A 27304-nucleotide genomic window follows, 5' to 3' on the forward strand; every position below is an offset into this window, starting at 1 on the left:
AGTGCTCCGTCACTAACAGGGAAGAAATTCCCCCTCATGTTCAGGTGGAACTTCCTGTGCTTCAATTTCTGCCCATTGCCTCTTGTCCTGTCACATGGGACGACTGAAAAGAGTTTGTTTATTTGCTCCTTTCCTTCTTTTTCTTTACAGTAAAGGTTTTACAAAAGATACTTTTAGTGCTAGCATATCTGAATATTTTGAAATTAAATATTTGAGTTGATCATCTGTTTCTGCTTCTCTGTATATCAAAAGAAACACGTTTGTTTTGATTTTTTTATTATTGTTAGGAGCAAGATGAAACAGCACTTCACCTTGCTGTTAGATCAGTTGATCGAACATCCCTTCATATAGTTGACTTTTTAGTGCAGAATAGGTAAGTGTATTGTAAACTAATTAAAATCTTATTTACGTCAAGTTACATTTTAAATGAAGTCTGTTACTCACAAATGTAATTTCTTCATTGAAAATCTTGTAACAAGAGAAATGTATTAGTGCAGGGTAGAAACTAATTCTAATCAGCTTTCTTCTTTGTTTTACTTCTACAGTGGCAACCTAGACAAGCAAACATGCAAAGGTAGTACAGCTCTTCACTACTGCTGTCTGACAGACAATGTTGAGTGCCTCAAACTGCTTCTGAGAGGGAAGGCTTCTATTGAAATAGGTACAAATAAATGCGTATTTCCACTTCATTTTTTTCACAGACTAAAAAAAATGTTGAAGCTAGAATGTATGCATTTCCCCTCAGTTGTTTAATGTAATTCTTTAATGTAATTGTATGAATAATATCTTCATTTAAAAATTAAAATATTTGTTGTTTATTTCAAGTTTAAAATTACTGTGTGCATCAGATTTGTTTCTAAACAATTTCAGATACGTAAGTACTTACAATGTCTTGTTGCCTAGTTATATATTGGCATTTCATGGCTATCATTCCATGTAGGTGGCATATTGAGTTGCTACTGCTTATCTTGTTCAGAGGGTTGGTACTAGATGGGCCTAAATATGAAGGAACTTTAGAATGACTTGATCTAGTTAATTCACTGTTTAACTGCAGGTTTATCTGTAATAATAGATATGTAACTTATGACTCACAGCATCATAACTTTTATTTTCTTGCTGCAATGTAGCCAACGAATCTGGAGAGACACCACTTGATATAGCTAAACGTTTAAAACATACTCACTGTGAAGAACTGGTAAGCATTGCATCCTTCAGTGTGTTTCTGCATTTATAAGGAAACTCATGTCTGAATATTTAACTGTTTACAGTTGAAAATTCAGTGACTGTATTCAAAACAGAGTAGTATTCTGCTCAGAAAAAGAATCTTAAGAAGAAAACTGTATTTCTTCTTAAATATTTTGGATGAGTTAAAGTTTTGGGGAACAAGGCTGAGATTTATTTCCAAATCCTCAAAAATTTTTTATCTGATATCCCATTGAAATCTAATCACTGAAGTACTTTTTATGGATGAAGACCATGGAAGTGAAGTTTGATACCATCACTACTTTTAGTAAGCAAGGAAAATTAATTGGTGAAGTCAAGGCTTCTGGGAAGGGAGTCTGTATCAAAAACACCTGCCATTGCCAATTTTTCCATCTTACAATTTCTAAATCAAAACAAATAGAGTGTGATGCTTCTTGTCAGGAAGGAAATGGAAAATGGAACTACAGTGGGTAATGAAAAGTCCTTTTGCTTTTGGTTTATTTCTCTTGTGTTTGATCACAAAGCTTCATTCTTTTAATTTACCCAGTGTAATAACTCTCTAAGTGACTGAAATCTGTATTTAAAACAAAAAATAATATTTGTACTTAGAAATCAAGATTACTTCTACGTATGCTCTTTGTTTTTTAAACTACGTGCAAATGCTGCCTGTACTAAAGATGTCATCAATCATCTTTTTTTTCCTTAGCTTACTCAAGCACTGTCTGGAAGATTTAATTCTCATGTTCATGTAGAATATGAATGGCGGTTACTCCATGAAGATCTGGATGAAAGTGATGATGATGTGGATGAAAAGCTACAGGTTGTATCTGTGCATTGTTAATTTTTTGTACGTGTATCTATTGGAGTGTGATGTTCATAATAATTTCAGTAATACATTTTGTAACAGGTATGAAGACACTGCAAAATCAGTTTTATAATAAAATACAGTAGTTCAAATTTTTGTTTCTTCAATTACAGTTTATCTACTTTTTCCTGCTGTTAAGGACTAGATTGTGACTACCCAGATGTGTTTTTTTTTTTCTTCATAGTGAAGTCAGCATGTACACAGTATAGTTTGTTTCAGTATATCAGAAATATTTAGATCTGCTGAACTTGAAGCAGAACAAGTGTGAGACAGGAAAATTGCCTTTACAAAGAGAGATACAATATTTCCCTGTTTCTTTAAAGCATCTCCAATCAGTAGGTCTAATTTTGGAATAGTTTGAGCATTGAATTGTCTTCAGTGGCACTAATCTTGTGCATAAAATTAGGCTTGTCCATTAGTAGCAGGTTTTCCTGCGTAAGAGTTCAGGTTCTGAATCTTTGTGTAAAAATCTTGCTGTTTTTTTCCTCCTTTTTTCTGTTTTATGTTAAGTCTGGTGTTGGTGTGATGCTGAGCAGGGAGGTTGGACTAGATGATCTCCAGAGGTCCCTTCCAACCTTACTGATTCTATGATTCTACTGAGTAGTACTGCAAGGTATTCCAGTGGCTTAGGAGCTTCATTCTGTGTTTCAAAGTTAAATTTCCCAGTTTGGGACCAAATTTAAAAAGTATTCAAGCACCTGAATGTACAGGTAGGGAGCACACTACCATGTTTTGATACTAGAATAACATTGAAAAATGGCTTGTATTTCTAGGTGCCAAGTCACTTGAAATGACATAAAGGCTCCTAAATACTAAAGACATTCTAAAACTTTCTTCGTTTGAAATTTTATATAGAGGTATTCAGCAAATGTTTTTGTTCTTCGGGTTTTTTTGTATAATTGTTTATAATTGTTTTTCTGCTTTCTTCAGAAAGTGGAAGGAACACATAGAAGACTTCATGTTTGTTCACCCTTAGATGTTAGCACAACATTTTGTCCCATCGAAGTAGCTGCTGAAAAATTTTTTTCTCTACATAGTGAAATTCAACTTTTCTATTCTACAAATTTTATTATTTTCTTTATATCTTCTGCAAAGTCTGCCATTCAGATAGGACATGAATTTGTAATACTTAAATAATTCAACACAAAATGTTTGGGTTTATTTAGGTTATGATTTTTTCTTTGTTTTCAGAAACATTCAAAACTGGCAGAAGTTTATATTCTTTGCTCTTACAGAGAAATCTTTAAAAATATCAAACCATCAGATTACTGAATTGACTTAATGTTTTGAAAATTTTGCCATATTCAATCTGCATAGCATTCTTCTTTCCATGTCTTTTCTCCTTAGCCCAAGAGCGCTATTTTACTCTGATGCTTGACTTTTACTGGATTTGGGTTTCCTACATTTCCTTCATTGTTGCTAGCTGCCTTCTGTAGTTCAGTGTTCTTTTTTTTGGCCCTGAGCGCCACCTCTTAAAAATTATCTGCTACTCAGCAATAGGGCTAAAGTAATGAAACTGGTACTTCGCTGCCTACTATTAATGGACTTATACCACAGGGACCTTTGAAAGGAGATTAAGGACTATTAATCACAGACTAGTGTCTGTGAGTACTTTGAATGCTTTGATGAATATTGCTGTTGCTTAGGATCACATCAGAGTTCTGTTTATAGATGTCAAGCTATTGGCTAGAGGGCTTCTCTGTCTTACTGGTTAAGCAATTGAATAGATTTTGTAATACTTAGAAAGGGTCATTTCTGAAATTGCTGCTCTTTTAGTCCAAAATTTTATCATATAAAAGGGAGCCTTACCTTATGAAGGCTAAGATAATCCAACTGGTCTCTGCTGCTGTCCCCCACTGCCTGGGGACAGCTCTTCTTTTGTCTCCATTATGGCACATGTTTGATTTAATTTTGCTAAACTAGTAAAAAGCTAATTCAACGAAACGAAAATAATTTTCTGCTGGTTTAGAAAGCAGAAGTTAAGTGGGAGCTGAGTTGAATACCAGAACTAGGATAGGAGAGGTCAGCAAAAGGAGACTGAAGGTAGGGGTTAACCCAACTGGTTGTCACATACATCATTCTGATAATTCTTTGAAATATTGTGCTGCACTATAACCTCACTAAAGGTCCTAAATGATCAATCCAGAGTAAGCATTAAATATATTCACAGGAAAATTGATTGCTGTATTGTTTATGTAAATGTTTATTTGGCCTAATTACTTTTACTAGAAATGGTTCTTTTTATTTCACACCCACAATACATCAGCTATGTATTTATCTAACACTATATCTGAAAGCATATTTACGCTCTCTGAGCTCTGGAATGTTACAACCCACTCCTGCAATGTCCATATGTATTTATAACTCTATCTATCTTAATTATCATTTGATAACAATAATTATCGTGATTACTGTTGAAAAAGGAAAAAAAATAATGCTAAATGTGCCTAGCAAGCAGATGACTTGCTGCACATCTCAAAGACAACTAATTAGAGCTCATTTGATAATGCGCAAGGGAAGAGCAATGTTCTGTCCCAGCTGCCAGTTAAAGTAATCCCCTTAACTGGTCCTGTTTATTTGTTAATGGGCTAAAGAGAGTTCCTGAGAAGTTCGGGCTCCTAATCTGTGGTAGGTTGAGCTATAGGTAAAATTCTAAGATGCAACTCTGTTCTGTTTTGAGATGATGGTCATCTGTATGAGGTCTAACCATCACAAAATGAACTTCAGTTGCTTTTTTTATTTTTTGGGGAAAATATTATCTGATACTCTTATGCAGGAAAACTTTACTTGACCAGTCTGTCTGTATTACTTTACTATCAATAGATGTGTGTGTCTATGTATCCTCTGTATATATAGGATATAGTATATGTCCTACAGGAATATAGGAAGTGAAAATCAAAAAAAATGTTTCTGAAATTCAGTTCACATTTAAAACACTAGTGTGTACTGTTACTTTGTCTTGAAGAAAGAGGAATGTTGGTTTTAGGATACATATTAAAAACAACAAAAATGCATTTTAGAAGTCATTTTTCTTTCCAGTAACTGTTCTTCTAAGTAAAATGACATGATATCAGTGCATACTTTTGTTACTGTATTTCAGCAACCTAGCCCGAATCGGAGAGAGGACAGGCCTGTCAGCTTCTATCAGCTGGGATCAAACCAACTTCAGCCTAATGTAGCATCTTTGGCAAGAGATGCAGCAAACATTGCTAAGGATAAACAAAGAGGATTTATGCCAAGTATATTGCAGAATGAAACATATGGAGCAATACTCAGTGGAAGTCCACCTCCCATTCAACCTGCAGTACCTGTTACAAGTAGTGCACCTCCTCTACCTCCAAGGAATATTGGAAAAGGTACTAGTGCTAGGAAATATCATTGCATGCTAGAAGGATGGGATAGTAGCATTGTTTTCTTAAATTTTCAAGGGATTTTTTTTTTGGTACAATTATTTTACACGAGTAAGTAGTGGAAGAATTTACTGATGACTTTTTTAATATACTTGAAGTGCATCTGCACAACCTATTCTGAATTTGATTTTCCATATATCTGCAAGAAAAGAAAGTATAGAATACTATATAGGAAAACTATGTCCAAGTAACCTAAATAAAGCTAAACAATTCATTAAAAAAGAGGGAAGAAGAGCTGCAGTTGATTTAGTTCAGGAAGCACTTTTTGCTTGCATTCAATCTTTTCATGCTTCCACTTCTTGAAGATGTCATTGTCACAGTTAAAATATTAATGTGTAAAATTTCCATAGTATTTTGTTGCTGTAGAATGTACCTTTTTTTTAATCCAGGAGAGTGGAAAGCATATACTGAAGAGGAGAGATTTTAACCTTGCAAAGACACTCCTCTTAAATATGTGCTAGGAGGTTGTTGAAATGAAATAAAGTATGAGTGTCATAATATGGAGAACTGGATGATTTAGGGAATTGGTAGCTGACTGAAAATGTTGCTGCCTGTAACTGCTGATTATGCCCTGATCAGCAGGCCAATGTAAAGTGTACAGGTAAATATCCCAGTTCGGAAAGACCACTTGCAAGATCTACCATTGTAGTCAATAGTGTAACCTTTCATTGTCTTCACGTATAATTTCTTCAGATCATATCAGAGAAGAAGGGCAGAAAAATTTGTATAGGTCATCTTTATACAGTACATTTTTGGTGTGTTTCATTGTTTTTAATGCTTGTATTAATCTAGCATCTCTCATTAATTTAAATGTGAATGAATTTAATGAATTTAATTTTACATTAATTTATGTAAAATTAAGTTGAAGAAAAGGGACTATGTAAACGCATGGTTTTCAATGCTGCTGTAATTTGGGCCCCAATAAGTGGGGATATGAGTGGGTAGTGTTACGGGCATGTGTGAGTGCCTTCTGCCTTTGGAAGCACGGGTCAGAGGTTAGAATATAGAATGGAATGAGATGCAGATTGCAAATCTGTGTAATATGAAAATTCAGTTGTTGGTGTCACAGGAATGTCGGATTGAAATATATGTTATTCTGTGGGCAGAAAAAGTGAGAACATAGAACAGCATGGTATTCTGTTACTTTGAAAGAGAAGCATAAGGCTTGGAAAGGCTTAGCAGCACATAGAACTATGCTCCTTAACCAAGGTGGGATTCTTTTCATCTAATGTTTTTACACTAAGTCTAAGCTAAATATCCAGGCTCTCTTTTTACCTGATGGAAAGCAATGCTCACCACTCTAAACAGGAAAATTCACCTCTTGATGAAATCTTTCCCTTGGCTGTGAAGGGACTTAAACAATCTTTTAAACTGTTAGATACTATCCTTAAATTAGTAATATAATTGGATAGCTAAAATTACTATTTTTCCCTTTGATATTATTTTACCTATGGCCTGTCGTATTATTTTACCCACCATTTGCCCATCATTAAATAACACTTTTCAAAGAGTGTCATTTTAATTTCATTCTCAACCCTAGACTTGTCAGCACTAGCACAGGGTAGCTTATGCCAGGAAAGCATGCTGCCTGGTTTAGAGAGATGATTAGCCGATATTCTTCACTCTAGCAGAGTGTTACCCTATTATTTTATCTTCTCTGTTGAAAACCATGCTAGTATCTTGGCTTATTGTTTATTGCTGATATTGTTATTATGCTTATGTTGTATTTATTATTCCTTTATCCTTTTAGCTTTAGGCTGTTCTCCAGATCTTCTGAACCTTTTGTGCTTTTTTCATGCAACCTGATATTCATACTTTACTCTGTTTCATCTTTTCTTGATAAGATGATCATGCCCTGAGTAGGGAGAAGTGATGTAATAAGATACGTGCAAAATACTGGCTTTATAGAGAAAACCTGTAGGGCATTTTTATGAAATGGGGAGGCAGCTCTTTAGCCTGAGAACTATAATCTAGGTGACCCTGAAGAAGCAATACTTTGTAATTGACTCATTTCAGCTATAGTTGCTTCTTGTTAGGATGAAATTTGGAATTACAACTTCAGTTCAATTTTGAGTCAAAACTGATGTTATTCTTTAAGTCAGCAATGTCTGCTAATGCTCCTGAAGAGTCAGGTCTTTTCCTTGGAGTTCCTCAGACAACTAGAGCTACCAGTCAGGGATTAAAGAGGGTAACAGGACTTTTTTCTGTCTTCACATTGCGAAATTTCTGCCTTTTCGAGTATTAACATATTTTAAAGGAATGTTTGGAGACAAATCTTTACATAGGTAAAGAGTTAATAAGACTTCAACCAGAAACTTCTGTATAATTGTTTATAGCAGTCTCTGGTTTCTGTTCTGGCATTCCAATGGGGTGACAGTGGTTCCTATTGGGGAATATAGTGTACAGATGCACCATTTTTAAAAGCACGGGTGTGAAATAGTAACACTTTGTGCTCAGAGTAAGCTATATAATAATACAGTATTTTCCTCTCTTTTTAGTTCAGCCTTCAGTTCTTGGCAGTGGTATTCACACAATTTCTTCATCTAATGCATTGTGGAGGACAAATTCTTTAGGAGTGGAAAGTATAAGCAGGCAGAGATCTTCATCAGATCCACCAGCTATTCATCCCCCTGTGCCGCCATTGCGTGTAACATCTACAAGTATGTTTCCACTTTCCCCTGTTTTCCCTTCTGCTGTATCTAATCATGGTTGGCTTATTTTTCCATTTTCACAACTCATACTTCCTCTTTTGGTGACTGTAGCTTTGGCCTATCGTCCCCATCCAGTGACTTTTTATGAACTGTCTTCTCTGATGTTCCAGTGAGGACTGTGTGGTGTAGTGCAGGGTCCACAGGAAAGACCATCTATTACTGAAGCATTTTCCACTTTTTGTATAGTTTTAATGGTGCATCTCACTAGTGAGTTGTAAAAATAAGTGGTACATGTAGGCCTGAAGCTGAATCTCCGCATTATGCTTTATTCTTGCAGATCACAGGAATGCAAAAAGATGTTTTAATGCATTGCCAGCTTGTTGTTTGTTGTGGTTTCAAGAATTCAGTTGAAATTTTAATTAATTACTAGACCTAATGTGGAGGGTTTTTCTAATAGATATTAATCATAACAGGATTTTCAAAGAAAGAAGTTCCTTTTCATAAAATTTCTCAGATAGCATTTGCTCAATTACTTTTCCATAAAGCATAAACTGAAGGTCTTGATAGAGCAAACAACATTAGCACTTTATTAAATATATAAGAATATGCTTGCCAGCCGTTTAAGACTATGACTGACTTTGGTGAGACTTGAGAATTTTCTTCATTTGTACTTTAATGCTTTGAACTGAAGTATTTGTGAGATCTCTGATTCTTAATATTTGAAAGAAAAGGGAAATCTCTTTTCAAAGAGCTCCTTCTTCCAATGGAAGAACTGCTTTCATTTTAAGTTGTTGATTGCAATTGATTAAAAAAACCCTTTTCTTTGATGAAGATAAATCTTGTAACAGGAAGATCTATGGATGAGAATGTAAGAAACAAAATGGTAAACAGAACTTTAATTCTGTTTCACTATCTAACTTTTTTCTGTAGATGTGCTTTCTCCAGCACCACCCCCTCCGGTTGCAAAGACAGCTAGCATTATAGAAGCTTTGAACCAGCAATCTAAACAGCAACCAGCTCCTCCACAAGCTAAGCCAACCCCACCACCACTGCCCCCACAACCTCCTAGTAGAATCTCTCTGAGAAAACCTACTCCTGGGTAACTGATGTCATTTTAGTGGTTTTTCTAGTGTCATTTAGTGCATATACTTCATAATTGTTACTAACTTTATGTAACATGCATGTCCTGTACAAAGCATGCAGTCTCTTGCCAATGATGTGTTATAGAATCTGTTCCATAAGTATCTGGCCTCTGTTCATTCATATATTCTTAGAATTTCAGCGATAAAAACAAGACAGTGTATTGATTTAAGATTGTATGATTTGTATATCTACAGAATGTTTAGCCATGATGGAAATAGGAAGTTATAGAGGATTATTCATTTCTAATTCTTAATAGATAAGAATTATCTAAAAAAGAAGAGATAATACAATATTATATCTGGTTCTGCTATTTATTGTTCATAAGGCTGTCATAGTTCGATTCAATTTTTCATAAATGGCAGGAGTAGAGAGACCTAGAATAGAGAACATGTTTTTTAAATTTGTGGGAAACAAAGTGAGGAGGGACAGGTATACTGGAAGACAGGGTTAGGTCCAAAGTATCCTTGAGAGACTGGAATTGTAGTCAGGGGGAGAGGAACGATGTCATTTAGTAGACAACACTTAGTACTTAAGAACAATCAACTATAAAAATGAAATATGGAGAATAGCAAAGTACAGTTAGGCCAAAGTCCTTAAAGAGAAGGATCTGTGAGAAGACTGTGATTCATAAATACAAGTAAGTCAGAAGACTTGTGCTGTTGCAGAAGAGGCAAAGAGAAAAGGTATTGTTTGATCATAACCTGCAAGATACATGAATTAATCATTCCACTTAACTCAATATCAGTAATGCATAAACTGGAGTACTGTGTTCAGTTTTGAGTATTACAGTAAAATGAAGATACAAAACTGAAGCAGAAACCAGGGGAGATCAATAAGAGTAGTTAGAAGTGTAGAAAATACAACCTATGAGAAAAAATTGGAAGAAATAAGACTTTCTGATCTTGGAAAAAAAAATTTAAGTGGAGGTTTTCAAAGCTGTACAAAATGTCGGATTATTCTTTTCCTCCTCTCATGACAGCTTAAAAAAAATCTAGTTTAAGAATTAAGAATTTTAAAATAGCAATGGAAGGATCTTCAGAATTTAATAAAAGTTACTCTATAGAAACTGCAGGAATTGAACCTATAGTATTCTTCCGCCTTACATTTTTATAACTGCAACTTATGATTGGCCTACTCAAAAATAAGGAAACAAAGGAGTATTTTAAAAGCAAAATAGCTGTCACCATATTTCTAAGAACATATTAAAGACATGACAATAATTTTGTAATTTGGAAAATAGTTTGAACTGTTGCAGTTAATTCTTGTTTGCTTCTTAAGTTGATGAATTTTGAACTTTTTCTGCACAGGACTGAGAAATCATCTGGCTTAACAAACAAAGGGCAGTCTAGAGGACTTGGGTCTCTACAACAACCTGGTAAAGGTTTAGAGATTTATTCTATCATAACTCTACTCTTGTTGTAACAACCTAAGAGGGATGGATTTTTTTGTTGTTGTTTACCCTGTGCATTTAATCAGATGGTGAGGACCAACATTCTTGTTGTTTTTCTTCTTAATTGTATAGGCCCTAATGCTTCAAGCTCTTTTGCATGACCAGAGCTGCTGGCCAATTGATGTCAACAGGGCCATTTAATAAGAAATGCCACCCAAACAAAGGATACAGTATGAAAATTTTAGTTAGTTTACTCTGGTTTGCATGGTCATTGCAAAATAACAGGCAAGGGTAAAAGCCATTTTAGAATAGAAAGCAGTGATTTATAGTTTTAAAGTCTAAAGCTAATATAAGATCATTTTAAATTTTGTTTAAAATGAACTGAATTGCAAATTGATATTGTTCTTTTAGCAATGGTTTACTGTTTTAGGACATTGCAATAATTTCATCTCAATAAGATGTCCCAAGTAAAGTTTGCATGGAGTCTGGACTGATTGTAGTGGAATTTCTCCTACCCAATCACCCCTCTCAGTGTGTGTGTGTTTGTGTGTGTGTGTTTGTGTGTGTGCATGTATGTATATAAATATGAATATAGTTATTTTCTTTGGGTATCACTCTGATTCTTTTTTATTTCCATTTGACGTATCCACAGAGCAGGGATTTTACTAGTGCCTATCTGCTGGCATTGTCAGGAGTCTCAGGAAGGGTACAGCATTTTAATAGAGATGGTCTTTACTAGTGAAATAAAAGTTCTACAAGAACACAACTGTAGTGTAGTTGATGGGGAAATGGGATAGTATTTGGTTCTGTTCTGCTTATATTTTACAGACTTTTTTCTTTTTTAGCATTACTGTAATATTGAAGATCGTAGGTAATAGTCTTTTGGAAAAGAGGCTTTTATGGTATGGAAAAGGACAGAAAGATTCCATTCAGTTACTTAGAAAGAACCACTAAAGAATTAAATACTTGAGGGGGTATAAAATTGCTTTATGTCTTCTAGTTAAGAATAATGAATTTGATTTCAATTTCTATGGTCAGTTAAATTTTTTAAAAACAGGTCTAAAAGTAAATTGTCTAACTTATTTTAACAGCAGGAGAATCTTCCTCTGTATGTGAAATTCCAGTAACACAAACTAGTTCCACAGCAAACACTTTGGCACAGATCCAACCACCAGCACCAATGCCAAGGAAATCACAAATAGTAAGTAGACAATCTGAGTTAGGATTTTGTTAAATTGTCTATCTTCTATCAAACACAATTTTGATGCAATGGTCTGTCCTGTTTTGTAGAATGTGTACGTGTGAAAAATAGACTGTGTCCTCTGTTAAATACGTGCATGACTTGTAAGAGGTATTTCTGAAATACCTCTTGATTTTCTTGCATTTCCTGTATATTTGTGTCTAATTTTGAATTAAAAAAAAAAATTCAAAAACCACAAAACCAATAATGAAAAACAAGCAATAACCAAAGACATAAAGCAGAGAATGTGATGAATATACAATCTGTCTTTCATCAAAATAGTCTTTTCATGTTTTAGGCCACAATAAAACGTAATATTCTGATTAGTGCCAAATGGAATCACAGTTCTTTTTGTTTCTGTGCACTGAGGGAATTGCCATATTTACTCTCTGAAGCTGTTGGACCCTAATCACAGTTTTTGTTATGTGCTCTGGGATTCAGGTGGGAGCACTGGAAACATCCATTCAACACATCTGTCAGCTCTGAATCAGTTGCTTACCTGATTTGCTGTATAAATTAAGAGCTGTAGTATTTTTCTGTCCTTTCCTCCTTTTTGTGTTATAGAACAAATTGCTTTAGTTATGAGTGAATGAGCTATCCTGACTAGTATTTAGGAACAGTGTGTGTCTCCACTGCTTAATGTTAATTGTATATAATATGAAGAATGAGTCAGACTCTCCAGATATCTCTAGGGATTTGGTAGGGTGAATTTTGTGTGACTGAGAATATCAGCTGGATAATTTCCTTATGATACAAGTCAGAGAAGGAAGGGGAACCTAGCACGAGCGTGAGCTAGCTAAGGTGCTTTAGCTAAATCAGTCTAGCTAAAGCATCTTACTGAGGATTTAGTCAAGGACCCCTAAGCTAAAGAGCTTTAGCAAGATCAGTCTGGCTAAAGCCCTTTGGCTAAATCACTCCATTTAGCCTTATACTCCAGCTTTCTTTGCTGCATCTTTCCCATGTCAGAGGATCAAGAGGCCAGCCCAGACTTAGATGATGATTGCAAAAGTGCTTCTGAGTAAAGAAAAAAGAGGTCCAGTTATATGCATGCATGCAGCCAGTGACTTAGGTATCTCCTATAGAGATAGGTTTGCATTTGCCCAACAGCATGTTCTTGAAGTGTGAAATTCTTGATGAGTCATTTTTTCTGTCTATTATGTATTTTTGAAACCATATCGTAGCTATATGGAGAACTTTCCTGGAAGATTTTAGTCTTCCAGGAATGGGAACTATTGTAATTTCCTTGCCTTCTAAAGAATGAGGAATACCTATAGTTACTGCTCTTTGAAGTTGGTAATTATGTCACTGTTTACTAGTGAGAAACTCTTCCTTCTTGGGCTAAAAGAAGGTTGTGTTTCAACTAACTCGACTGAGATGGAGTGCATAGCAGAATTGCTGTGATACAGTTGAAGGCTGCTGACTAATTAGGAAGACACATGCAGCAGCGGTACATAGCACAGAATGGAAACGGGCCAGACTGCACAGGGAGAGGCATGAGACCAGGATCGTGGATACTGTCATAGAGCAAAGCGATTTTGGCATCATTTCAAATAGAATAAAACCAGGCTTGGTGTCCCACAGTGATTCTGGAATATTGCTGCTCTTTACTGAGCAGTAGCATGAACTCTCACATTGGAAGAGGTGACAGACCACTCCTGTGGCCTGCAGTCTTCAAAACACTGCAAGAGGCAGAGGACATTCTGGATGCTTTGTATGTTGCTGAAATAAGTTTAGTAAATCAAGGAGGGGCATATTTGCAGGTGATTCCGGCCTCTTTCTCATAATGCTGCTGTTACACTTGCTCTGTAGCACTTTTTCTTGATCTGTCCATCTTCTGAATAAAAATGTACGTCCTGCAGTGGTGTAAAGCTCTGAAGGCAGGGTCAGGTGAGCCAAAGTGGAAGATCACTAAGGGAAACCTGGCCCACCTTGGTGGCTTAACAGTTCTGAAGGGTTTTGTTTGCTGCCAAACTCACCCTGAAGCATGAGCACTCAGCATAAAGGATGTAGCTGAACTGTAACTAAAGGAAAACAACAGTTGGAAGCAGTTCTGCTGCTTTCTTTAGTTCAGCTCTCAGTCTGTTTTGTTTTTGCCTTGCTGTGCTATTTACATTTACATATTTTTATATTTCAGTCAAAAACAAAACCCAAGAGGGTAAAAGCAATTTACAACTGTGTAGCAGATAACCCAGATGAGCTAACGTTTTCAGAGGGAGATATCATTGTAGTTGATGGTGAAGAAGATCAGGAGTGGTGGGTGAGTATTTTGTATTTTCCATCAACATAGTTTGAAAGAAATAAATGAAATCTAGAGGTGGACACTGACTTCACAAGTTCTTCTTTGGATTTCCAAATAACAGAATTAACGTTTCATCTTATAGAAAAGCTATTCCAGAGATTCATTTTGTTTTTAAAAAAAAAAAAAAAAAAACAAGGTCAGTTTTTTTTAGCTTTCCTCATTCAGAAATCTGATCAGTGGGGTTCACAATACACAGGGGCATTGTCTGTGTGAATTAGGAAATTCTCGGGGGAGGTGTCAGCTAGTTAAGAAGCTGTTTCGAAGATGTGCGAGGGTCCTCAGGAGACAGCTTTGTATTGTCCTAATTTCTTTAGTTCCTAAGATTGAGGAATGTTCTGTTCTGTCAGCTGTCAACTATTTAACACTCCAGAGTCTCATTAACTAAAGCAAAATCTTAGAAATTTGTTATGCATGCAAACACTTGCCTTATTCTAACTGTAAAGAACTGCAAAGAACAGAGCTCCAAATTACATCTGAAATGACAGTAATGCTGTATAAACCCCAAATGATTCCTGTAAACCTTCAAACTCTTAAGATCTGTTGAAGCTTGATCCATCCTTTTACCTTTCAGTGCTTGTTGAGCAGGGGGAAGCAGAAGCAACTTAACACAGGCAGAACGTGGGCTGCCAGGCATTCTGAAATGTGCTGAAATGGTGCAGCTGTGGTATTGCTTTAAGAGGTGTTACTTTCAAAGAACTGGATAAAAAAGAATTTGAAAAATGTCTAGAGCTGAATAGCAAATGCACCTCAAGACACTGAATTTTCTGATAATGTTTCGTGCCTTTCAGCAAAATAAAAAGCACCACAGCAGACATTACAGGCAGGAAGGTCGCTGGTATTCACTTTGGTGATGTTGTAATGCCTTTTTGAGACTAACTTGAAAAATATCCTGACTCTTTCAGATTGGTCACATTGATGGGGATCCCAGTCGGAAAGGAGCTTTCCCTGTATCATTTGTGCACTTTATTGTTGACTAAATTGCTACTGATAAATGGAAACACTTCTCATTTCCAGCAGTCACAGAAATAAGCTTTTCTCTATTTCATTTCATCTATCTGCAAACATCTTGCCAGAGCACTGCCCAAGTTCTAGGTACTGTAGCTAACTTTTATTACCATCATTTTGATTTTGGGACTTATACAACTTTTTTTCTATGTAAAAACTTCTCATGTGCAGTTTACACTTAAAAAAAACCCCTCTTCCTGTATTTTTCAAGGTGAACTGAAAAGCTTTAGCAATGAAAATCCATATAAATGTGCGAACATCAAAATATTATGAATCTTCTTTTCAGTGGATTCACTGTAATTTTATTCTGCCTTTTGTAACATGACAATGTATCGTTCAGTGTTGCTTCCCCAGTCAGAGAAATTGTGTGCATCTGTAACAGGGCAGTGAATTTATCCAATTCTCAATATCATTTGAAGCGTTGGAAACAAAACTTGTAAGCTGCTGAGTAGTTCTAAATTGGACTAACTCAGCATCTTGTCATACTGGCTTTCATCCAGGATGTCAGCTATTGCAGAAGAAACTATTTTAACTGGGTGTCTTTGGCCAGGTAAAAAAAGTGTTCAGTTTACCACAGGAGAAACTTCTTTATTTCAGAATGGATGTAGATATTTGCTTAAAATTATCTGAAGTCTGTGTTAGCTGTTGAACTTTCTAGTTCTAATTTTGTGAGCTTGAGACTGTTTCATTTTCTATGCTGCATGTGTGTGTAACCTGTTTTTTAAATGTTCTTTATATATGTTACATCCATTTTAGTCATTCAATATGACTACTGCTGGTTAACTAAACTATGGCAATATTCCTGAGTTACTAAATTAACTCAAAGATATGAAAACTGCACTTCCTGAAATGTACTTAGCTATGATGATGGATTGCAGAACATTTCTTACAGTTGTATCATTATAATGTTTAGATTTTTTTTTAATTCTTGAATCTTCTTAATCATCCAGCAATGTGTTCATTCAGTGAACATATTTGATGGAACACTTAGATAATTATCCTTGGTCAATAAGTTATCTGACACCTCACAAGTACACTACATTATGTTCTACTTTATAAAATTTGTGTGCCACTACCTTGCAAACAGTAATAGTTTGCTAACTCACTCTATTTATATAATATACCCACATATATGGTAGCTACACTGTTGTTGAATTTGTTTTGCTAATTTGTGAACAAAGGCTAGGCCAATGATAATTCCCAGTTGACTGATAGAATACAAAACATCTGATGGCTTAGGATAGAATCCTAAAATCCATGTCTACATTGGCTTTGATTGCATATTGTGAATAGTGTATCTCTAGGTTTGTCAAGAGAACTTTGAATTTCTGACAAATGGTGTTTAAATTGGCCACCTTAGGTGTAACAATGGAAAAAAGGCCAATACACATGCTTATTTGGAGAAAAAAAAACACATTGCATTAATGCTGGAAGAGCAACACTGATCTTACATCACCTTTCTTAAATGGTACAGTTGGTTGATAGCCTCTGAAATGTATGGGTACAGCCCAGTATACATATAACTTTCATTTTCTAGATGCTGTTGCTGCAGTATAAACGGGGAACAAACTGGAATGTTAAGATATTTTTGTTGCAAGTTGAAGCAAATTAGTCTGTATTTTCAAAGTTCCCAGAAAAATATTAGAGTAATAGTTTAGCACTAGTTTTATTCACTTACTGGTATGTTCAGTTTGCAACACTATTTTGTATGTTTCTATCCCTGATAGAGTCTAGAGAGTAAATGGGCATATTATTTTGCACAGATCTCCTAATGTACAGTATTTTTAACACAGAATCTTATAGTATATGTAACAACTCATCAAGTTAAACAATGATGCGAATTTAATTTTAGTTCTGCTAGACGAGGTATACACTTTCAACTGTCACAAACCTGTTAGCTTAGTTACTCAGACCAGGAAACTTTTAGAATACAATGTAATAGCACTAACTGTGCAGACAGATAAAATCTTAGGGACCAATAAAGAGCAGCTAAGCAAAATATTTCCCTAGGTTTTCAATAATGCTTTCTCAAGGTTTGCTCCTCTGGCAGAAAAAAAAAAAAATTCTAGAACCTGTAGATATCTATTTATAATATAAAATGAAGAATTTTAAGTCCAGAATTTTGGCATATTTCATACAACTTTTCAAACCTGATTAAAATCATGATTCATAAAATCTGTTAATAGATAGACTATTAGGTTGCTGTGTTAACTGTTTAAAAAGGAGCAGATGACATTTAAAAATGCAGCTTAGAATGCTATGAGATGTATAATATTCAATTCAGTTGTTTTTATTTTGTTTAGTTGCAGAGCAACTGTATATATTGTATAACCTAAAATCAAGTCTTATTTTCAATGTCCTGGATGCAGTGATTTATAATTAGAGCATGATTAATAAATTTTACTCTTGCTAACCAGTCAAAGGGCTGGAAAAATAAAACTACTTTTAAAATCACTTTGGCTACTTCTGTCATTTAACTTCATGTTGCTTAGGCAAAGTTGTTCTTTCCACTGTGTAAAACAATGAACACAAACAAGCAACACAAATACACACCTTGTGGGTTTTCAGTTGAACGTAGAAACTGTGTAGACAGCACAGTGAGGATTGAATTAAAGGTGTAAAGGTCCAGTTCCTATGCATTAACACTTTGCTCTTGCTCAGTTAGATTTATGACTTGAGCAGAACTGAAATCTACATAAGTTATTCTACAGACAATGGGTTAGAAGCAAGTGTCAGTTTTATTGTACATTTCTACAATATTGACATTAATATACAAAATAATGATTTAGGAAAAAACATACATGTTAAATATAAAACTCTGTATTGTCCTGGAAACTGAAGGCAGAATGATTTCTTCAAGTCATGTTTGGGGAATGACAAAGTACCGTGTACAGGGTGGCATGGCTCTTTTTTTTGCACAGTAACTTTGCAGAGTTTGTGTGTTTAAGTGGCCAGTCTGCAGCATCACAGAGGAGCCCCGTTTCCTCCTCACACACACACAAAGGCCTCTTGTACTAGAGTCACACGCTGCTGAAGAAAATCAGGATTTCTCCGACATTAAAACTGAATCAAAGGCTGTAGATAACACTTTGCAAATAGCTTGTGCTTGTTCCTGAATCAAATAAAAACATACACATTAACACTTTCTGAAGAACTTCTGTATTTCATAAAACTCACATAAAGCAAAATGTGACCTTTATCATTCTTTTTGGCAGAAACATGCAGAATGGAATAGCACAAGTGAGATTTAATTTGTATTCTGTGATCTGCAATGACATGTTGGAAGCTGTTTTAAATGAGCTCTTTTGAAACAAGTCAGATTTGTTAGCTTTCATCATAGCATGCCACTGGCATTCAGAAAGTCAGTTTATGTATTTCTCCAGTGCTGCTAAGTGTGGATATCGTATCATACTATCTTGCCAATGAATTGTCCTACTTTAAGAGATCGCTTCCCTAGCTTATAAATATTGAATGTGTTCTCTATCACCAGAATTGTTACTCAATCCATCCTACTCTGTCAGCTCTTAAAAGGTTTTTTTGTTTTTGTCTTCGAAAATACAAATGGAGGATTGTCCTTAGCTCTCTTCAGGGTGCAAAAAGCTTTCTCGGGCCTGTACATGCATCTGCAATTTTAGAGAATGTAGATTCTTGTGCTCTGGGCAAGGAGGGAGAAAAAGCCCCACAGACTGCATTTGATCAGTGTTGAGAAAAAAATTTATTTTCTTAGTAACCAACTAATCCCCTTTCTGCCAAAAGGCAGCGCAAGGCCTTTGGGTTTTACAATCTCTTTTTGAGATCAAAATATTAATACCTAAATTAAATACTATAAACAAACTCTTACCAAACTATTGCACTGATATACCCAGAGGCTGCATTCTTCAGAGGCTGCATCTGTTGTCTTCAAAGCCAGTAAACTTTTTCCTGCGCCCAGACCATCATCATAGCAGACCATCCGTACAATTAAATAAAGAGCATGCCTATGTAACACATCCTGAAACCATTTGGCAAATAAAAGTTACTCTGCAACAGTGCAACAACTATTTCAGTTTTCTACATGTTTTGATTCCAGTGTCTTACAAAATTTCTACAGGAAATTTCAGATTTCTACAGGAGAAAAGTAACCTTTGCTAAAATTAGAAATATAAACTTTTTTTTTTTGAATCTTGATGAACTCCCAATTAAAAGTCGTTTAAAAAAATGTTAGCTTTGATTATTGCTTCTGTTTTAGAGTTGCATTCAAAGGCTGACTATATTCCAAAGCATACATTTATTTCCCCACCTACTCCCACTCACCTTCTGTGCGTAACCTGTCTAATGGCATCTTACTTCTTTACAGTGGGCCTGGTTTGAGGAAGCACTTTGCTCCTTATCATTTCCCTAACTGTCTTTTCTCTCTCTCTCTCTCTCTCTCTTTTTTTTTTTTTTTTTTTTTTTTGTCTGTTAGAATCTGCACACTCTACTGGTCATTTCTGTCTAAACAACAGTCTCCCAGTCTTTCCTGAAGCTCCTTGTTGGCCTTGCATCACATCCATTAATTAAATTGTTTGTGCACCCGCACGCCAGACATCTGCATGACTTAACGTGGACAAGAGTTGAAAACTGTGGTTTAATTGCCCCTGAGCCGAAAAGGGAGGGAGCCTAAACGACTGAAACATACCACTTCTTCCCTTGGGCAGCGCGCTCTCTGGTGTCTGCCTGCCCAAGTGATTTTATCCTTAGCACCAGCCAAAACACTGGCACCAAATCTCACTGCTGCAGTCGATACCACTGCCACTAAATCCTGCTCCCTTTCAGTATCCCAAGCACCCCAAGACCTCCCAACTACTAGGGCTACACCTGTACTAATAAAAAAAAAAAAAAAAAAAAGACAAAGCTCGTGTTTGGCATAACGCTGTTCCTGTTGGTTAAGCGTTTGCACTTCCAGCAGATTTTCAGCCTTTGGAGTTTCTCTCCAAATCTTGGGAAGGGCTCAGCCTCTTTGACAGTGGTCATGGTCCTGTACTTTTCGAAGGTGGCTGAAAGACTGACAAGGCTCATTTAGATCCATTACAGTCAAGACAACCTTCCCCCAATCTTAGCAGTACAGTATCATCATCTGCTTTGGTGTCCTGGACAGAGAGATCCATCACTTGACATTATTTAGGGCTTTGAATCACTACTGTGATTCTTTTACTGCCCTATAGCCAGAAAGAAAGACAGCCAAAAACAGACCCTTCTCCAGAGGACAAGCATTTTTCACCTGGCTGTCACGATGCACTCGGAGCAATCTCAACTATTATGATGAAAGAAAAGGAATTAAGAGCATCCTGATAGCTAAGTAATAGGTATAGTCTTCCCAGTTCCACTCCTCCAGCTACTGGGTACTTGCTTACTACAAGTTTGTAAATATGATCCCCTTCTTTTCCATCTTTGTAACAAGCAACAGACAATCCCACAGCAAACTGGTTGCCATGGTCACTTTTTTCCTCTGCTCCCTCTTTTACACACTACTTCCTCTTCTCTGAACTGTTCTACATCATCACAGCAAGATTTCATTTCTAATACTTGACTTAGTAGCCGGAGGGTGCCTGGCTCCAGTGCCTCATTCCACCTCTTTTTAAGGATTCCTTTCCTTGAAAAGGCAGGAAGTAAATTATACTGATAAATAAAGCTAAGAAAGGATCCTGCATTAGCATGATCAAGAAGAGAGTTTTATAAAATATATCTTTTTGATATAACATATATTTATTTAAGAAAGCTGTACTTGAAAAGCTTTATCAGCAAGTTATGTCACTTCCAATTCTGATCTTGGCCCTTCAAAAAGGACTGGTAAATGTTCTTCAGTACTAAAAGGTCTCTGCAGACCTCACACAGGCTTCCCTCTCGAGCCATCAGTCACCCGTTTTATTCCCTGTCCTATCACCTCTATGGTTAAGGCTACTCTGTGATCTAAAACTAGCTTTTTTTCTATGTTGATAGCATCAGAACACTCCCTTGTGCCTATCAATAGCTGAAAGGTCATTTCCATACAAAAGCTGGAAAAATGGACAGTGAGCTGCTCACGTCTAATATGAAACTGTCAAGGCAGAGGCCTCTACAGAACACGCTGCCAGAGCTCAAACTGCGTAAGATCACCTTGCTGAAGAACACCTGCATCCCTGACACCCACTGAGCAGTGACTCACGGCTCTTATTCCATCAAACCATGCTGCAGGCAGCTGGAAATGCTGTGCAACTTACTGGATCAGCCACCTAGATGCTGCATGAAAGGTTCCAAGATTTGCCTCCAAATTATGTTAACTTTTTACTGCTTGGGACTCGCTACAGCGCTAATATACGTGTGGATTATCACTAAAAGGAGGCTACTTACAGGTGACCAGAATTCTTTAAAGTGCATAGTCCCCCTGTAAATTCGTTTCCTCCCCTCCTTCCAGTATTTGGTTATGAGGGGATTCTGCAGTTGAGAGAAAAATGAGACGGCAACGGACAAACTGTGCCATACATGTATGTATGCATATAAAATGTACAAAAACACACAAACAGAATGAGAAGGCCAAAGCCTAAGTGTTCCTTCTATAAATACTTCTGGCTTTGGTTTCTAGTGATTGTACCCACAAACAATGGAAATGCATCACTGAATTACATAGATATAAGTATTTCAGTCACAAATAAAAAAAATTAAATGTTGACTTAAATCCATTTTTTTTTATCCTTCAGTCAATTCTCTTTTTAGCATCTGAAATCCTGTGTAGCCTGTTAATCTGCAAAGTTACCTACAAACCACTGAACTCTATTAATCACCTTTTCCTCCAAGGCACAAGAGACTAAATTCTTTGCCTGAACACAGGGAAAATAACCTTTCCATCTTGGATATCTATGAGAGAGTTAGGGGTAGTAACATGTAAGGTAGAGATTAAACATCAACAGTGACAAAGATGCAAAAAAGCCAGAATTTTGAATATGGAATGCAATGCAATAAAAAAAAGCCAGTGCAAGCTAGCTTAATCACAGAAAGCTTTATCAGCTTGTTCATGCTTTCAGCTTGAAGCCAGAAGAGTGATGAATAAAAGACTTAAAATTATCCATTTCACCTTTATCAAAGCACAGAGGAATTTAAATAATAAAACCTATGTTCTCAATGAGAATTAAGAATTCAGAACAGCAAGAACAAAACCCAAAGGAATTAAAAGGTTGAGTAACAAATACTACATTTCCTCTCAGGCATTAGTAACAAGCGTTTTATTTTCTGAAGAGACCAAAGGAAACTTTTTGGCACTCTCAAGAGCATTCAGCTATTAAGCAATACTATTCCCTGTCCTCACAGTTCACGGAGGCTTTTATGAGCAGACATTGGTGGGTTGTTGATAGGTCATGACTTTGTAAGGCCAAGTATTTATGGTATCTGGGGCTCTGAGGGCAACCAGAAAGAAGCCATGTGACAGCTGTATAAAGCTATACAAAGGCAACAGACCTTCCCCAGGGCCTGGATTTTTATTTTTAGCAAAACAGCTACTTGATGTGTGCTAAAGGAAAACAAATTATTTATATAGGAAATAATGCAAACATAAAAGACAGGCTTGAAAAATAAAGTGGAAACACGATGCTTTAATGCTGGAGTGAACCCACAGTCTTGGATTAGGAGCTAAAGGCTGGAACTTTAGAAAGGAAGACAACTCAAGTACCTTAAAAAAAAACTTTTTTTTTTTTTTTCTCTCCACAATAACATCATCAGGAACTGAATTATTAACTCAGAAAAGGCTCTGGAATCTGTGGGTGTGGCCACCACAGTCATGCTATTATTCTACCTGAGAGGACGGCAGAACAGCCATAGAGAAGAGATGACTGGACCCAAGAGTATACAGGCATGTTTGACTTTTGCCTGATACTCTGTTTATCCCCAAGAGACATGGATTCTTGTCACAAATCCAACCAATCCACAAAGCAAAATACAGTCAGCTTTCAGGAGATATGAACTGAGGCAGTACTGCTGTTATAATTTCCTTACTTTTCCTTAAAGCTAGAAGTGACACATCTTGGTCACACAGATTATCTATCAGAGAAATAAATGAAAGCACTTTTCAGCTCTCCCTCCAAAAACATTTTGTTATGAATCACTTACATATTGATCAGATGTCGAAACTTTAATGCCGTATTTGGAAACTCCCATAATAAACTCCTCTTCACCTGGGACAAAAGGTAACTTTCCATCTTGCTTTGGAGGGAAACAAACAAAAGCCTTTAGTGTACAAAGAGCATAAACAATGACGACACATAGTTGAAAACATGTTTAAATGTACTTCAGTCCAGTGAATCACCAACATCACTATTTCTGCCTGCATCTTTCTGTATGGGGCCTCCCACTCCTGCACTTGTCCAGTCTCCTTATCTTACATGAAATACTACATGATTCCAGAAAGGAACTTACAATCTTGGGGAGGGGTGGAGGTACCCATGTTCCATTAGGATGTTGCAGGCAAAAGAGATGGGCAGAAAAATATGCTGCACTGACCCTGGGTGATGTATGTGCAACCCTAGCTGCATTTTTGTACTTTGCTGCAAAAAGAGTTTTAGCATATATTCAGATACTGAAAGTGTCATGTTGTTTTAAGACATTCTGTGCATTTAAAGGGACAAGTGATTAGCTACCTAATAGAGCAGACACTTACTGCTTGTGTATTATTTCTCTACTAAAAGCTAACACAACTTGGCATGACAACCCAAATACTATTCAGGGTCTTTGGTCACAAGTTCGTAAGTGGTTTTAAGTGGAAACTGACATTTTCCTCTGTAGGAAACTTCTCCTGTAGTACTGAGGAAGCACCGAGCACATATTCTTTCCCCAGTTAGTTTTCCTGAGAGTGCTGAAGAGACTAACAGCTTTCAGTTGGGATGGTCATTCAGTAACGACTTATGAAAAGGGCCTTCATTCCGAACTTTAGTTCTTCAGAACTGCTTTTTGAGTGCATCTTCTCCAGCTGCTCTAGCGAGAGTGGTAGGATGGAAGCAAGTATGACAGCTCTCCAGACTGTAACTTAATGACTTGAGTAGATTTTTTCAGTAAGTTACTTTATTAGAATAAGTCTAAAATTTACACAACAAAATACACCTCAGTTTAAGATGTTCTGACATTGCTGGTATTCACTTTTGTAACACACTTACCTGTGCAACATCTATGTAATTTATCAAGTCCAATGGCCCTTCTAGATTTTTGCTCTCATTATATTTCAATTTTTCAATGGCACCAACATATTTAACTCTGAATTCTGCACAGGTATCAGAATTACTATTGCTTTGTCCTGCAACAAAATAAAATGAAGCAATTCTAAAGAACAGGAATTCTATTTTTCTTCTGTGTTAATAGAGCAAATGTATTAAATTCCATACAATTTTTGCTGACTTTGATATCAAACACTTAACCTTACCACAATATATTAACCCTACCCTTTAACAAACTCTCATGAGTTGATTCGTTATTATGCAGCCAGAACAGCCCTTGGCAAAGGCAATAATTTCACATGAATCCAAAAGCTGATTCTACTTCGCTATAGTTTATTAAAAAAAAAAAAAAGTTTAGTTCAACTGTATTGCACTGTGATCTAGGAGCACTGTGAGCAAGTAAAATCAACCCTCATTTCAGTTACCAGATCTAAGTGCAAAATTAAATTAATAATGAAATGCAGCTTCCAAAAAGTTGTATCGAATTTATGCTGTATAACAAGCTGGTAACACAACTAACTGAATTTTTCTCATTCGGGTGCTTTATCTTGAAAATAAATCACTTCATACTAGATGAATCATTAATAATACTTTATGGGACTAGAGTACACATTAATGCATGTATAAACATGCATTAATCAACAAGCCACTTACCTAACAGAATCACTTTCAATTTCTTAAAAATACATACTTTAACCTTTTCCATTTTCTGCTCTTTTATATGAACATGCATAAAATTAGTCCTGCTCTATACACATCTACTCAAACTCTGATTACATACCTGAACTTTTTGTGGAGTCTGTATCTAAACTAGCCACAGTACTAGACCTGGAAAGTCCCCCAAGACTGGAATCTACAGACTAAAGAAAAAACAACAACAACAACAACAACAAAAATAGCAACAGAAAGTTACTAAGAATTGTTAACAGCTCACTTTTGGTTGCCCTGCCTCAACGTTTAAAAAAATAAATATCTATGTTTTTCAACTCCTTAAAGAGCATTGCAATGGAGGAAAAAAACATGCCTTTTCTGAAGTTATCTTTCTGCCTCATTGTAACTTAGATTTGATATAAATTCAGCAAGAGCCCTTGAGAAGTCCATAAATATTTTGAAAGAAGGAAAGGACAAAAGAAAAAGAAAAATGAACCTTAAGATTATGTTCAGACTTTTCTGGCACTGCATATTAACCTTGAAGGTACTGACACCTCGCGCTTGTCATCAATGCTTGAAATAACACATCCTATAGCAGTGCCAGAGAAGTCAAGCGGCACCTCAGAATATCCAGAATATTCAACCAATCTCTCCAAAACCAGTCAGATAAAACGGACACACAACTCAAAACGAAGAATGCTTTTTAGAGATACTGAATAGGCAACTTTAAAGAACAGAAATCATTCCTGGTACCAAATACCAGACACCTTCTTAAAGGCAATATTTAGCACTACAGAAAACAAATTTACTAGTGTTTTCTGCAAACATGTGCTGCTAGAAGCTCTCTTGTGCTTGTGACCTTCACTATGGAAGTAATGAAGCAGACTTCTCAAATCCAAGGGCTTATATTTGAACAGTATTTTAAATCTCATAATACAATCTGAAGAACAAGCGAGATAAAAAGCTCTCCTAATCTCAGTGTAAGAGAACGACAGAACTGTCAGCTCATTGCAAATGAAAGTCTTTGCACGAACCGAGGGTATATACCAAATTCAGCTTACCTTGCTTTTAGTACTGATTTCACTGCTTTGTGAGCTGCTGCTACTATGTCGTTTTTTTCCTTTTCTAAACATTTTTTCATAATGAGATCAAGGAAGATACTCTAAGTAGGAAAAATAAAAACTAAATCTGTGATATCATCAAGAAAAGAGTTCCCTACAAACATCAGGGTGACTGACTGCATTTAAAGTAGACAAAAACTGAAAAGTAGTAAGCTAGTGACTCTGAGAATGGCGTAAACGTCATTCTCTAATGCCTACAAAAACATACATTTAGGACCAGATTTAAAACGAATATATCCACTTAAAAGCATCAGATGATATTAATGTGTTTTAAACTAAGATTTAAAGGCTCTACAAAGTGCACCCAACACAATCCCTAGTCCAAAGATTATGCTCCCGTTAAAAAATACCTACTTTGAAGAACAAGCAATTGTAACCCTTACTACCAGGAGCAACCATTACTGCTTAATAACGTTCCTGAAGATTAAATCAAGAACCACGTTACATTTACTGCCTTAGAACTGAGTTACTGGGAGCTCAAAGAATATAACAGAGCAGCAGTTTTCCTGAACCTTGTCCTACAAAATACTGTATCACTAGATGTATAACTGGCCCGTGTCAGAGACACGATGCCAGCCGGAAACCCTTTATATTGTTTTATGTATTAGTAAAATTCCTTTTTTTTTTTTTTTTTTTTTTTTTTTTTTTTTTTTTTGTCTACAGAAACCAAGTCAGTCGCAGTATGAGCTCTATTTTAACAACAGTGGAGCCACAGCAGTTTAACGAGTATCGCTGGCGAGCTAAGACAGAAATCCCCCGTCTCCCAGCCAGAGGGTGCTGGAACCCGCACTTCCCAGCTCCAGGGAAGAACACCTTTGTTACAAGGCTTCACAAAAACTGACCCGGGGGGGGGAGAGCACTGAAAGCAGTGCTGCAGACGGTAACGCCGGGTTCACCGGGAGGGGCTTGGCGCGGTGGCAGCCCCTCCGGCAGCTCTCAGCAGCGCCCTCCCCGCTGGGGGCGAGGCGGGACCCGGCGCGCCCGCCGGCCGCCGCCCGGCCCTGCCCGCTTCTTCCCGGCCGAGACCCACCGCTGCAGCCCGCGCAGCGCGCTGCCCGCTGCCCGCTCCCCGCGCAGGCCCCGCGGCCGCCTCCTCACCGCGGCCCCGCCGGCACCTTTCCGCTTCCGGGTC

General features: G+C 36.6%; 2 protein-coding genes across 7 annotated transcripts in view; one reads left to right on the forward strand and one right to left on the reverse strand.

Moving 5' to 3' along the window:
• ASAP2 (ArfGAP with SH3 domain, ankyrin repeat and PH domain 2) overlaps window positions 1-17660 on the forward strand; it is an 87816-nt gene extending 70156 nt beyond the window's left edge. The window contains exons 18-28 of one of the 2 annotated variants that reach the window (XM_062573013.1): window positions 288-373; window positions 546-661; window positions 1128-1195; window positions 1910-2023; window positions 5169-5424; window positions 7977-8138; window positions 9060-9228; window positions 10580-10647; window positions 11754-11863; window positions 14037-14159; window positions 15104-17660. In XM_062573013.1, the coding sequence (XP_062428997.1) occupies window positions 288-373; window positions 546-661; window positions 1128-1195; window positions 1910-2023; window positions 5169-5424; window positions 7977-8138; window positions 9060-9228; window positions 10580-10647; window positions 11754-11863; window positions 14037-14159; window positions 15104-15178 (1347 nt within the window). In that variant the 3' untranslated portion in view covers window positions 15179-17660. The remainder of the gene's footprint in view (window positions 1-287; window positions 374-545; window positions 662-1127; window positions 1196-1909; window positions 2024-5168; window positions 5425-7976; window positions 8139-9059; window positions 9229-10579; window positions 10648-11753; window positions 11864-14036; window positions 14160-15103) is intronic. The other variant, XM_062573014.1, reaches the window with a different exon arrangement.
• Window positions 17661-17925: 265 nt separating this feature from the next.
• ITGB1BP1 (integrin subunit beta 1 binding protein 1) lies at window positions 17926-27298 on the reverse strand. 5 transcript variants are annotated; one of them, XM_062573020.1, is made up of 7 exons: window positions 27271-27298; window positions 26113-26213; window positions 25182-25260; window positions 24344-24480; window positions 23304-23396; window positions 19048-19197; window positions 17926-18318 (listed from the first exon to the last, which is right to left on the reverse strand). In XM_062573020.1, the coding sequence occupies exons 2-7, from the start codon at window positions 26182-26184 to the stop codon at window positions 18247-18249; spliced, it is 603 nt and encodes a 200-aa protein (XP_062429004.1). In that variant the 5' UTR covers window positions 26185-26213; window positions 27271-27298; the 3' UTR covers window positions 17926-18246. The 5 variants fall into 5 exon arrangements, with proteins under 5 accessions (XP_062429004.1, XP_062429003.1, XP_062429005.1 ...); XM_062573019.1 differs by having other exon boundaries at window positions 27203-27288; XM_062573021.1 differs by lacking the exon at window positions 27271-27298 and adding an exon at window positions 27015-27184.
• Between the last annotated feature and the right edge of the window lie 6 nt (window positions 27299-27304).

The sequence above is a fragment of the Rhea pennata genome, chromosome 3, assembly GCF_028389875.1.
Source record: "Rhea pennata isolate bPtePen1 chromosome 3, bPtePen1.pri, whole genome shotgun sequence".
In the NCBI taxonomy this organism is placed as follows: domain Eukaryota; kingdom Metazoa; phylum Chordata; class Aves; order Rheiformes; family Rheidae; genus Rhea; species Rhea pennata.

Excerpts from the sequence above, each read along its gene's own strand:
- ITGB1BP1 (XM_062573020.1), bottom strand. The coding sequence starts at position 26,184 with ATGTTTAGAAAAGGAAAAAAACGACATAGTAGCAGCAGCTCACAAAGC. Across the intron at positions 19,198-23,303 it reads TTTCGACATCTGATCAATAT|GATGTGTTACATAGGCATGC; the intron begins GTAAGTGATTCA and ends AAATGGTTTCAG. Across the intron at positions 18,319-19,047 it reads TATATCAGTGCAATAGTTTG|GAACAAGCACAAGCTATTTG; the intron begins GTAAGAGTTTGT and ends TATTTGATTCAG.